Source organism: Polypterus senegalus, chromosome 2, assembly GCF_016835505.1.
Source record: "Polypterus senegalus isolate Bchr_013 chromosome 2, ASM1683550v1, whole genome shotgun sequence".
Lineage (NCBI taxonomy): Eukaryota > Metazoa > Chordata > Cladistia > Polypteriformes > Polypteridae > Polypterus > Polypterus senegalus.
The window spans coordinates 97,326,960-97,340,936 of record NC_053155.1 but is presented as its reverse complement, the minus strand read 5'-3'; the positions used below and the strand labels follow the sequence as shown (position 1 = coordinate 97,340,936).

The window sequence follows — 13,977 nt, the reverse complement described above, 5'->3', positions numbered from 1 at the left end:
ATGATCCACTGTGGCAGCCCCTTACGGGAGCAGTCGAAAGAAGAAATATGCCTTTAGAACACCTTCAATTTACTATGTCTTTTTTAAAGTGTACACTGATTACATTTATTGAGATTATACATGAATGAGTTGTATATTGTGATTGTAAAACATTTAACATATTGTGTTATGTTTTTAGTATGGTAAAACAGTAAAGCGAAACCTTGACTTTTGGATGTCTACTTTGTTATTTTGTATAAATTAACAAGTGACTTTAAGTCATCCTTCTTTGTATATTTTAGGATCTTGCTAATAAGCTGAAGGCTCAGTTGGATTCGGCTCGTAAGTCAAAAGAGAATCTATCTTCAGTACCAAAAAAGGTTGAAAATAAGGTATTTAAGCTCTTTCTTATTCTGTATACTGAGAATGCAAATGCAGATGTTCAATTTAGAGGTTAAGAGATCAAATATCAATTGTGTCTCATCAAAATATTAGTTATTCTACAAAGGAGTTTGTGCCATTAATACTGAATTTGTGCCAAACGCAGACAGTGGAAATTGGAACAATGTAATAGTACTGCTAGTGCTTTCTAGTTTTGTTGGCATACATTACTGTTGCACTCTTTTCCACCTCTTGTCTGATGTAAAGCCTTGTAAACAAGGAGATGTTTACAGTCAGTTTCATCCTGCCAGAAGGTTGCATGATCTGAACTTGAGTGGTAAATATTTTTTGGATTTCTGTGCTTGTCATGGCAGTACAAGATCATTAATAAGTATTTGTGGTACTACAGTATCTTGAGCCAAAGGTCAATAATTGACTTTATAGTTGTGTCTTTGTCTTCTGGACTCGGGCAGAGAGAGGTGCTGAACTGTCAGCCGATCTCCATTTGAAAGTGGACCAGCTAAGAGGAATGCAGCTCCCTCTAGACAGAAAATCTTTAATTTTACTGTTAACAAGAAGCATCTGCTAATGTGAAGATTATCTAACAATAATAAGATCTCAGAAGATCTACAATCAAGAATTCTTGATACAGCATAAGTCTAGAAAGGGTTACAAAGTAATGTTAAAGAGTTTAGATATTTATCAGTCCACAGTTAGACAAACTGTGTATAAATGGAGGTGATTTAGTATTATTAATAAGATCATTTGAAAGGCACAACATAGAATGCTCAGTGAAGTAAAAACTAACCCTAAAGTAACAGTTAAAGCTTAAAGGAATCATTGGAACAGGTTAACATCGCTGTCCATGAATCTGACATACACAAAACATTGAATAGATATAGTGTTCCTGTCAGAACACCAAGAAGGAAGCCACTACTCTCCAAAAAAAAAAAAACGCTCCATGCCAGAAGTATGCCAAAGACCACCTTGACACTCAGAAACAAAAAATGTTTTGTGGACTGATTAAAATAAGGTTGAACTGTTCAGAAGAATATGCAGCAGTTTGTGTGCTGTTAAAAAGCCACAGTGTACTAAAATGAAAACATCTTCCAATCAGTGAAGTACGATGGAAGGAGCATTATGATTTGGGACTACTTGGCTGCCTAGGGCCTGGACAGCATTCTGTCATCTAGGGAAAAATGAATTCATGGTTATTACAGGATAATGTTAAGGAGACTGTCTGCCAGTATTAGCTTAGTAGATGTTGGGTGATGCAGCGCAAAAATGAATCTACTACAAAGAAAAAGAAAAAAAAAAAGTTACAGGCCATACCTTAACCCAACAGAGCCATTTACACCTTACATTCAAAGAGTATGCCTGAAGTGAAGCATTTCTTTAAGGAAAATTTGTCCAGAATTCCTCCTGAAAATTGTTCTGGTCTGCACCGCAGGTATTGGAAGTGCTGTTTAGAGGTTATTGCTTCCAAGGGAGGTTTGACCAGTGTGGCCGAAGGCTGGGGCTCTTTCCTGGCCGGGACATCTCTATAATGGAGAGTATATCCAGAGCATTACCTCATGGAAGCTTAACCTTGCTGGGGCCCCTGGCCAGTGCCAGGGTGTGCTTGGAAAAGTGCTGAGCCGTAGTTTGCAGCACTTCCACCACACCTGGAAGTGCTTCCAGAAGTAGGTCCGTGAGCACCTGAAACACCTCTGGGTGACTTATAAAAGGAGCCAGCAGCCACTACTTCGAGGCTAGAGTCGGGAGGAAGAAGGACAAAGCCTGCACGAAGGAGTGGAGGCATAAAGGACTGGAGGCGAAAGGGCTGTGCTTTGAAGTTGTGGATATTGTGCTCTTGTGGGGAGCGAAGAAAGCGCTTCTGCACATGGAAAAAATAAACATGAGCTGTTCAACATTTGTGTCTTCGTCTGTCCATGTCGGGGTTGTGACAGCTGGAGCGCCCCGGTATTCCACACCAGTTATTAAATCCAAGGGTTCACTTGCTTTTTCCACAGCATATTGTGAATGTTTGATGAGTGTGTTCACTGAAGACATAAAAGATTAAAATTGTTTGTGTGTTATTAACTTAAACACATTGTGTTTATCTATACTTGTGACTTATATAAAAAATCAGATCACACTTTAAGTCTAATTAATGCAGAAAATCCAAAGGGGTCACATGCTTTTTCTTGCATCTGTTGAGTTTTTTTTATCATCCTCTTCTTCCAGTCTAACTATTTTCATTTCAGACCATGAAATTATAAATGTAACTATAGTTTAGTTGCACTGATCTGTACAAAAATGGAATTTATGTTACATTTGTAACCAAGCTTTTTTTGTGCAGTCTAAAGCTTTGAAAGAGGATACAGAAGATCATGAAGTTGCACTTTTCAGAACAGATCGATCTGGCACAGCATGGCCCATCAATGCCTCATCACAACTAGTCCAGCCTAGGGGAGGCCATCGCCGGAAACAGCTGGTAATAATACAAGCTTAGCAACATATATTTTATTATGACACTCTTATTTTTGCTAACTGGAGAATGATAAACAAACATATAGAAATGGGTTATAATTCTATCCCTGCCATTGACTGTTTGCATATTCCTCCAGGGATGTGCTATTTTTTTTTCTTTAGGCACTGTGGTTTTCCTACTACATCCATACAATATTTAAGTGTTGTTAAATGGATAAACTGTATTGGCCAGGTGTGACTGTGTATGTGAACTTTCTCTTCAGTCAGTTATCTTGTCCATGTTCAGTTTCTGACTCTGTGATGGTGTGTGTTGGCTCTACGCTACCGGGTTCCACCAAGAGCCTCTGAACCTGACACTGATTCAAGGTATATATATTAAAATAATTCAGATCAAAGCGTCCAGAATGCCCAGAAGAGTGCAGTGCTTCCAAATGTCAATAAATAAATAAACACAAAAGTAAAATCAATGGGTTAAAATCCAGATTTTAAAACAGAAATGAAATACCAGCAATAAAATAACCATCAGGTCCTTACTGTGCAATCAGATGAGCCCGATCCAACTCAATCACTATTGTCCCAGGTCTCCCATTGCTCATGCTCAGCTGGCGGATACGCAAACAGCCGTCGTCTACGCCACCTCACTCCCATCTTAGCTGCCTAACACGGCTCTAGCCAGAACACTAAGGGTCAGTGGTCCTTGTGTCTTTTTTCACGCTCCTGCAGTCATACCTCAGATCCTTGGGGAAGACTCCACTGTGCTCGCACCCACTCCACACAAATAATCAGAGGGGCGAATCAGCCCCTGGATTACCACTACCATCGTTCCTTCATGGGGCCCATGCTTGCGCTGTCATTCCTCCACTATCTGGCTGACCTGTCTCCTCTCTCTCTCTTTACACCCTGTTTCTTTTCTCCCCATCTTTTATTTTTTTTCCACTGACCCTTGCAGGCTCTGTTTAAAATTTCTGCCTAATTGGGTGCAAGTGTGAGTAGCTGCTCCCTTCGCAGCATCATTGGGGCACCTGACTGACTCGCGAGCTTCTGCCCATGTATGTGTCATGGCCAGACAGAGCCTCCACTAACTGTGGAGCAAAACACACTTACGCACCCTTGCAACTGTTTGGAGCCTGCACCTACTCTGGGCGCGATCATTTATTTCAAATCAGTGCAGTGTCATGGACCACATGTCACAGCCTCATGCTTAATGTTGCAAGTGTATGATTTGTCATCCCATATCCCTATATTTGATTTCAACATGCACAAAACCTGAAAGACATAATGAACAAATGATGGCATTTTTTAAAATATTCTTCAGGTGTTATATACCAGTTTATAGAGTTGTTGTTCCCCCTCTCCTGTGCCTGTTTGTTTCATAAGAATGCAAAATGTTCAGTGTTGTTGGCAAAAAACTAATAAAACTAGATAGTAATAATATTTATCAATTAATTGTTTTTTTGGAGTACAGTTTTAGAATTAACTGTAAACCACTAGGGTGTAATTTTAGGTTGTGACACTCTTTAAGTAAATGTTATTAATGTTAAATTTTTTTCATATTCCTCAGACATGTTTCTATTATGAAGTGCCCTCCATAATGTTTGGACAAAGATATATGTATAAAAAGTGTTTTAACTTTAACATGATGAGATCGAAATATATGCTGTAATAAAAGGCAGCAGACAGTAAAAGGTTTGAGGATGGCCACCCCGTAAACTCAATAAAAGACGGGCAAAAATGAAAAATATGTCTTCAAAGACTCGAGTTCAAGACAGGACTGCCTAACAAGATGAAAACTAGTCTATAGATGTGCTAGATTAGAGGAAGAGGTGCAGTCAATGAGGTTGGAACAGGAACTGATGTGGCAGGTAGGTGTTTCTGGGTATCGGAAATTATGTCATCAGTGGGTGGACAAGTGGTGATGTCACTGAGAGGCACAGTCTTCGTCTGGTTTGCAGAGGGACAAGAGGAGAAAGGACCAGATGACAGTGCCAACCCCTCATCTGTCTGAGAAATAACACTATTTGAGCCTGTAAACCGTCTCCCATGCACGTTTTGTGTGAGACATGCTTTGTCCGAAATACTATGGAGGACACTATATATAATATATGAGGGACATTCAAAAAGTTTCCACACTTTTTTCTATTTATTAAGTAATTGAAAAACAAATTACATCACTTTTTTTACATACTCGCCTTCATTTGCGATGCAATTTTTCCAGCGTCATACCAAATTTTTAATGCCCTTAGCAAAAAATGTTTTTGGTTGAGCACATAGCCACTGATGCACTGCTGCTTTCACATCATTCCTCGTGGCTGTAGCTAGACATCCGGAGCACTCTGCATCTGTCACACTAGTACAGCCATTTTCGAACATTTCAATCCACTCATAGAAGACTCTACGAGAGGCAACTTACTGAGCACATATGCAGCAATGAATTTGTGCTCCTGGCACACTTTCGTAACACAAAAAGTGTATGGCAGATTGCTGTTCCTCTTGGGTGCAATTTATAAGTTTCACAGCCACCCTAACCACAGGGTGACAACTCTTATACTAAACTACAAGGGCAGCTGGCTTGCAAGACAGAAATAGTCACATCTGTAGCTAGAGATTCACAAAGGGAGAAAATGAGTCACTTATCTTAAAATCATATAGCAAGTGAAGAATTTGAGGTGGTTAATAAGGTGGGGTTTGGAAGGTTATTTTGGTTATAAAGTCTTTTTTATTATTTAGATGTTCTTCTTTTTAAGCCTACATCTGCTGGGGTCAAGTCCAAGTGTTTATTAATGGCGTTTTCATTAGAGAGCCAAGGTTTCAGCCAGAGTTTATGACCAACAGCTTTCAAACCCCACCTTATTAATCCACCCGCCAACCTATTCCCCCATAGTATATAGTGTAAATGTAGTTCCTGTTTTTGTGTTAGAGCATTATGTGAAAACCACTTCACCATTTTCTACACAACTTTGCAGTTATTTCCGATGCAGTCTGTCTTAGAATATAGACTAATAAGTAGTTAAGATTTTTCTATGTATAAATACCTAGAAGAAAATAAAAACTAAAACAACCTCACTAAAAGTTGCCATTATCTGCTGAAATAATACAAAATTAATAGCGCTACAAATCTGCTGTGTGGCTTCAAACATGTCAATAATATGCCTAATTAAAATTGCTCAGAAGGAATTTTGGAAGGAACTTTATTTATTTAGCTATATACCTTATTCTTATTTTTTTATATTTCTACAAAACTTTGCAGTTATTTCTGGTATAGACCAACTTTGAACTATTTACATATAATATCTAAAAAAAATAAAAACTGATCCAACCTTACCAAAATTTGCCATTTTTGCTGGACTTTTGCATCTTTTAACATTAGTATTTCCACAGCCTGATATTGACATGATTTTTATTTCAAAAGAATTAGAAACAATTATTAAACAAAATAACATCACTTTCACCTGTTTTTCTTGACCACAGCTAGTTTTGAGAATGTTATGTATTTAAGGATGTTGAAAAGATAGTGATTTTTACATTTCTGCTGAATAGTAACCATGAACTAAATCAAAAGTCTGTTCCCTCTTTTCAGAATGCTTATTTTATTCTGAACAAAAAGTCATATTTGGTTTTAGTCTGGGACAAATAATAAGTGTGCAAATGACTCATATAAAGAGGGCTTTACTTGAGCTGGAGTATCAAAAGTCTTTTCAGACATCAGGACTGAGAAGGGACAGATAATTTGTGGGGATCCAGTAGAAGCACTGCCCAGAGAGGAGGATATATGTTCTGTGCTGCTTGAACCTCACTTTTCTCTCAGCGAATGAGTTGTATGTTATGACTGTGGTGCATTCTTCACTCTATATAACAACATAATAAATGAACTATAGAGTTAATTATTAATACCGTTCTACAAATTGTTCTTTGCTGCAAGATTACTACCATTTCTCTATTTTTTGCCATTAATTTCATGGTAAAATTTTGCAAGGTCAGATCCACAGGATGCGAAATAATACAAAAAAATGCCTTTCTACCGCATTTTTTTTATTTTGTGTATGTAATATCCATTTAGCCACTGTTCTGGATGAAGCCATGTAGATCAGCTAATTTATTTATAGTATTTTAAATACAGATCCTAAATTAACCTGTTATTAACCTTGGTAAAATGTACTTTTTAAAATAAATTTTTAAAGTTTATTTTGCAAATGTTCCTTGTATCTAGATTGTATTATTGGTGCCTTAAATTATGCAAAATATAAATGAATATAAATACTTTTCGTCATAGATTGAAACACACCGGGGCAATGAAAGAATGCGCTATTTTCATGATGATGACAACATTGATCTTCAAGAAATGGTCAAACAAGAAAAAATGGGAACAGCTGAAGATCAGAATGCTCTTTACTCCCGGCTAGCATCAAAGGTATAAGTTCATGTTTTTCTTTTGTCTACAAAAGTGCTCACTTGTAATTGTGGGAATAAACCACACACATGGGAAGTGCCAGCCTACAATGCAACTTCTGTTTTGTCAAAATGCTTTTTCTAACCTACAGTATTTCATCTCCTTAACTTTCATAGTAGGGGTGGGCAGCATCAGTCCTGGACGGCCACAGTAGCTGCAGTTTTTTGTTCCAACACAGTTTCTTAATGAAAACTAATTTATTGCTGATGAAGCACTTATTGCTCAAGTGACATTTTGATGCTTCATTTTAGTGGCCAGTCTTAAACAGCTGTATTCACTACTTTAATGACTCCTTAAGAGGCAAATGACAAAAAAGCCAGCAGTTCTCCATCTAGCTTATTTCCATTTACACCTGTGTGTTTAATAAAACACTTAAGATAAAAATGTGACAGACTGAAAATGATCCGTTTTAGACTTGAGATCATTTTGTTAATATCCTTAGAATGGAAAAAATCTACAATATAACTAACAAGCCATAAAATTATATAAGGTCTGAGATTGGGAAGGATTGATTTCTAATTAAGCTATTGGGTTGGAACAAAAACCTGCAGCCAGTGGGGCCCTCAGAACTGACATTTCCAACCCCTGTTCCAGAAAGTATGTTTTTTAATGGCATTAACATAAACAGACAAAAAAGACTTTCTGGAAAGTTCAGATGTTTATGTGAAGGAGATACATCTCAAGCTTTTGCCTTAATGTACTGTCCAAAGGCCGACTACATTTTTGTGTATGCAGAATGTCTATTTGAATAAAACCAAAGTCAGACTTTCAGTCAGACTGCGCATATGATAGAGTGTAGAAATACAGAATTGGGTAATCAACTAATTTATTTTTTTTAAGTAATTAATCACTTAAAGGAGTGACATTCTAGCTGTTTTTAGTTAAATAGTGAAAAAATGAGCTTGTGTCACACTGCAGGACATATTCTAATTAGAGAGCATGTCAAATCTAACAACCACATTTGCTGAATCTCATTTTTTTTTTTAAGTGTGTCACATTATATCACTATAAATCTCAATGAGTGTGCCACATTCTCATGTCTGTCTTTTTTTGTTGTGATTTAGTACAACAAACACCAAACATCAAACAGATAACTGTAAACACTCCAAAGTTCAGTGAGCCCTCCCTCACAACTACACAGTTCAAAAAAGTCAACTTTGTTTCTTTACTTGCAGCCACCATTGTTTCATTACTGTTTTGTGGGCATTATATGCATCTCTAGTAGGCACAAGACATAGACACATGCATCTCTCATTGGAATAAGAACCCACTCCTGCAGTTTATGACTTGCTATGTGAAAGTCAAACCAGTTTGATTTTGATGTAGTAAATTGTGGAGATTATACAGTACTTTAACTGGGTGTGGCACTACATGACTAATGGTAATAGGCACCTACTCTGAGTACCTATAACTAGCTGCGATTTTCTTGAAATTATGTAAATGAAGGCTACAAATAAAAATCATAGAAGTTATATTGATTGTGTAAGCCGACTCAATGTAATGTATTGCTAAAAATAGCTCAAATAGTAAGTGGTTAAATTTTAGTATTTATTACTATATTTCAGTTTGTTTTTTTTTTTTTTTTTGGTGTCAGGTGACTGGGTTGGAATTGTAGTTACTGACAGTGAAGAGTTTGCACATACCCCTTCTGTCTCTGTGTGGGTGGGTGTTTTTTTTTTTGAGGGTTTGAACAGCAGACCTCAGAGCACCCTAGCAGCATTTGGGAATGTGCAGATCATTTTAAAATTATTTTTCATCTGTTCTTCATTGTCCCTTCTTTCTCAGGACACAAACCTTAATTTTCTTATCCAAATCTTTCATGTTTATTTTCCATCCTAAACACAGGCTTAATGTGCCATGGTAAAAATTGAGTTTTCAATCAGTAAATTATCAAAAATGTCAACCTTTTATTCATATCAAATGACAATGTCCTATCTCATATAGCTAAATAGAGAATGTGATTCTGCATGCCCAAAAGAGTCCTTGGTACTCAAGAATACCACTATTACATATCTACAGAAGATTGCAATCTCATACTCAGCTAGGTGCCTGGTGAAGTCAGTTGACTATATGAATATTAACCACTGAAGCAGCAGCTGAGATCCTGCCCTCTCACAATCACACTCCTTGTGGATTCAATGAGTCCCTCCCATTAGGCCCGGATTCTGTTGGAGGCTATGCTGGGTGCATGTATGATGAAAAATGTTGAAATGGTGTGATTCATGACAAGAGGGAAGCAGAATCAGAAATCCTGATATGTTTCATTCATCCAAACTGTCCTGTACAGTATTTCCACTGGCCACCTAGAGGCAATATTTGTTGGGTGCCATTACAGTGTGTCATTGCACTGTTTACTACACCTGCAGTGGCCAGTGGGAGGCAGTACCATCTTGATCCCAAGGACAAAGATGTCCTGGACTCTCTACTTTGATTGAAACAGAAATGAAATGGGTTACATTCCTGCTGTTGCAATATTAAGATGTTAACATTTCATAATAACTAGTGTTGTATTTAATGATAAATCAAGCATCTGTTGTTCATATGTTGTGCTTAATGTGCCTTTGGTGATTTCTTGTTTTTTTCCTTTAATCCTATACCCAAGTTAGAGATAAAGAACTTGATGGTTATTGTTATTTCAAATTTAACTCATGTTAAGAATGGAAAATAAAAATGAAAGATTCACATAAGAAAAGTAAGACTTGTTTTTTTGATAAAGAAGAGGATGCAGGAAAAATAATTTAAAAAATGTCCGGACATTCCCACAGTGCGTTAAGCTAGTCTGAAAATTAGACCCAAAATAATTTTTTCACATTTGAAAGGTATGTTGGTCAAACCCTGATGCAGTTTCTTGTTTGTTTATAACCTTTATATAATCTTAAATGTTTTTAAATTTGGAATGATCTGCACCATGATAAAGCATCTCTTTTGCCCCTAATTTTTCAATAGTTGAATGATTTGGATACTGACATTTTCATGTATTATTCATTGATTATATCAATGATTATGTCATTCAGTAATAGTTTCCTATGCTGCATTTTAAATACAGTATTTACATTAAACTAGCCAGTGTACATACAGCTTACTAAAGCAAGCTTTTTAGCTTACTTATTTCATTTTATGTACTGTATATTCTCCTTATATATTTCTTTTGAGGGTGTTGATGGAGAAATATAGAGAAGGCCAAAAGGAGTTGTATTGAGCCTTTGTGAACTTAGAGAAAGCATATGACAGGGTGCCTAGAGAGGAGTTGTGGTATTGTATGAGGAAGTCAGGAATGGCACAGAAGAGTGGTACAGAATATGTACTAGGGAAGTGTGACAGTGGAGTGGGCTGTGGTAGGAGTGACGGATATTCTCTTTGATTTGTTAACTGCAAGTTTACTAGTTGTTTTTGAAATTGGTTTGTCTGTTGATTTGCCTTAATACTGGTAGTTTGCCTAAAACTGGGGTAAACCCTAATAATAAGTGTGGCTCAAATAAACATAATAAAACTTTTAGTAATAGTTTAATAGATAGGAAATGCACTTGGTGCTAATAATACAAACCTTGAATCTACCATTCATACACAGTATCCTAAATTCAGTGAGTTAATGTAAATTCTTACTGATCATTGAAATACATTAATTTGCACATATTTGGTCTTTTGCATTGTTGTTTATAAAGACTTTATCTTAATATCTTTTCCTTTTAAAGATTAAGAAAAAAAATTCCTTCAAAAAAATATTTCCCTTTATGTGAAATTAGCAGCGGGGAAGTTCTAAATGTATTTATTAACTGCATGAATTAGTTATGCACTATGTGACAGTTGTCTACGTTGGAATCCCTTTGCTTTCTTAAATATAAATGAACACACACTGCAGATGCATTTAATGTGATTCTAAATCACTAGCTTCAGGCAGAAAATCTTTAACACATCTAGTGACTGACTGGATTGAGTTTACCCAAACCACCAGCAGCCATAATTTTTTACTTCATACGGTAAGAAAAATCAGAACTATCAGTAAAACTGTAGTGCATTTAATAGAAATGTTATAAAATGCGCAGATACTTCATTATTCATTCTATAAAGTATCTATCTATCTATCTATCTGTATATCTATATCTATCTATCTATCTATCTAATGGTTCAGTTCAGTTAAGGAAATCAATAACAGAATGTTTAATTCAAAATTGCAAATCTTTTTTACAAATTATGCCTTTGACAAGGCATAATGTTCCTTTACTCTGCGGGTAGCTCTGCGATTAGAACTCAATGTTATACCTTATCACAAAAGCAGCTCATCCAAAGGTGGAAAGAATATGGAACAAGGATAAAAAGTAAGGTGGAAAAGACTCAAAAATGGCCTCTCTCTTTACATGTGGAATTTTCATTTGATTTTAAATAAAATGGGTGAACTTTAGTGTGTTATGGCACGCCACGTACTGTTCTAGTACTGTGGTATTTGTTTATTGTGGAACAACCAGCTTAAACATATTTCGGATGCTATTTAATGCAGGACAGTTTTCATCTGATATAATCTGACAGAGGGGTAAAAGCTGGAGAGGGTCTGGAGAGGGGGATTCAAGTACAGTACATCATAATTAAAGCTGATAAGTTTGATTCAGACTTTGAAAAATGACTGAATTTGTCCACGTTACCTGCCTAGGAGTGGTTTCATCATCCTTTTGATATTTATTTTTAAAGTTGATAACAGAATGTTGAGTGATTCTGAACCAACATCTAATGGCATGTTCGTGACACAACAAGCTGGACCTGCTTTATTCAAATATTAACACCTTTAAATGAACATCTGGACAGGTATGACCATCTTATTGCCACCTATTGCCCTGTTATCGATTGTGCCAGTTCTCCAGTATCCAAGCCAGAAGTAATTAAATTAAAGTTGTTGTTTGTTTTATTATTTACTAGCAAAATACCCCGCTTCGCAGCGGAGAAGTAATATGTTAAAGAAGTTATGAAAAAGAAAAGGAAACATTTTAAAAGTAACGTAATATCCCTGACCATCTCACCTTCGTTGTCAACCGTTGTAAAGATAACAGGTTTCATTCATCGAAGTGTTCACTACCCAAATTGGTACCCGTGAATCTAAGATGTTTAGCAGGCATTCCCGATATTAAGTTGTGGATTTTCCTGCGAATATTTAGCGGCAGCATTTCTATGAACGTAATTTAAACTTAAGCTTTACACCTTGCTTTCCTATTGATATGTCTACAAAGGCTTGTTCAGCTTCAGAGGATTGTTCCTTTCTTACTGCATCAATAAATAGCTCGTCTTCCTCTTTATCTGAGACATCACACACTGCATGCACAGGTTTACCTTTCCCAGTCCTGCAAACTTTAGCGAAGTGGTACAATTTACCACATTTTTTACACTGTCTTCCTTTAGCTGGACATTGACTTTTTCCACCGTGTGCTTTGTTTCCGCAGTAGGTGATCTTATGAATATGCGTGGATGTGTCAGTCGCTTCATATTCTTTTGCTGCCTTCTCAATTGTGTAATGCGTTTTTTGTTCAGTGCTCTTTGGAGCTCTTGCTTGTTCTCTGCGTACTGCATTCACAGTCAGTTCACGTGAGCCGCTCGGAATACATGCATCGAAGGTTCTCAGCTGTGTTTGTGCTGTCTCATGCGATCTTGCGATGACCATGGCTTTATTTAATGTTAGCTCAGACCCGGCACTTAAAAGTTTCTCTCGCGCTTTTGCTGAGTTTGTGCCAAACAATAGTCTATCCCTGACCATCTCATCTTCGTTTGCATAAGCACAGTCCTTCACCCGCGAATATTTAGCGGCAGCGTGTCTATTGGATTGCTGCTGACGGACGGCCTTATATGGGCAGGCACTCAATTACGTGGGAGGTGTGATGATGCGTGACACAACTCCGCCTCACACGGTGACCGAGCTGCAGGCTATAGCCGTATATATGTACGTAAGTAGGTTCCAGTTATGACCGTTACGCGTAGAATTTCGAAATGAAACCTACTTAACTTTTGTAAGTAAGCTGTAAGGAATGAGCCTGCCAAATTTCAGCCTTCTACCTACACGGGAAGTTGGAGAATTAGTGATGAGTGAGTGAGTGAGAGAGTCAGTCAGTCAGTGAGGGCTTTGCCTTTTATTGGTAGAGACTAGCAAAATACCCGCGCTTCACAGCAGAGTAGTGTGTTAAAGAAGTAATGAAAAAGAAACAGAAACATTTTGAAAATAAAGTAACATGATTGTCAATGTAATTGTTTTGTCACTGTTATGAGTGTTGCTGATATATATATATATATATATATATATATACAGTAATCCCTCCTCGATCGCGGAGTTGCGTTCCAGAACCCCCCGCGATAGGTGAAAATTCGCGAAGTAGAGACCATATGTTTGTATGGTTATTTTTATATATTTTAAGCTCTTAGAAACTCTCCCACACTGTTTATAAATATTCTCCGCACAGTTATACAGTAAACCCTAGTTTATAGCGGTTGATCCGCTCCAGACAGATAAATGGATTTCCAAGGGCATGGAGGAGATTTCCAGCAGGCCACTGGTGTGAATGTCTCTGACCAAACAACCAGAAAGACTTCATGAGGGTGACCCAAGGGCCCCATGTCCTCTAATGGGCCCTGAGCTCACTGCCCAGCAGCATGCAGCTCGATTGGCATTCGCCATAGAATACCAGAATTGGCAGATGCACCACTGGTGCCCTGTGCTTTACAGA

General features: G+C 37.3%; 1 protein-coding gene across 2 annotated transcripts in view; it reads left to right on the top strand.

Annotated features, from left to right (window-relative positions):
* The window catches only part of cwf19l2 (CWF19 like cell cycle control factor 2), a 139,410-nt gene that overhangs the window by 62,534 nt on the left and 62,899 nt on the right, over nt 1-13,977 (top strand). For both annotated transcript variants that reach the window (XM_039744194.1, XM_039744193.1), the window contains exons 10-12: nt 282-371; nt 2,702-2,836; nt 7,103-7,240. In XM_039744194.1, the coding sequence (XP_039600128.1) occupies nt 282-371; nt 2,702-2,836; nt 7,103-7,240 (363 nt within the window). The remainder of the gene's footprint in view (nt 1-281; nt 372-2,701; nt 2,837-7,102; nt 7,241-13,977) is intronic.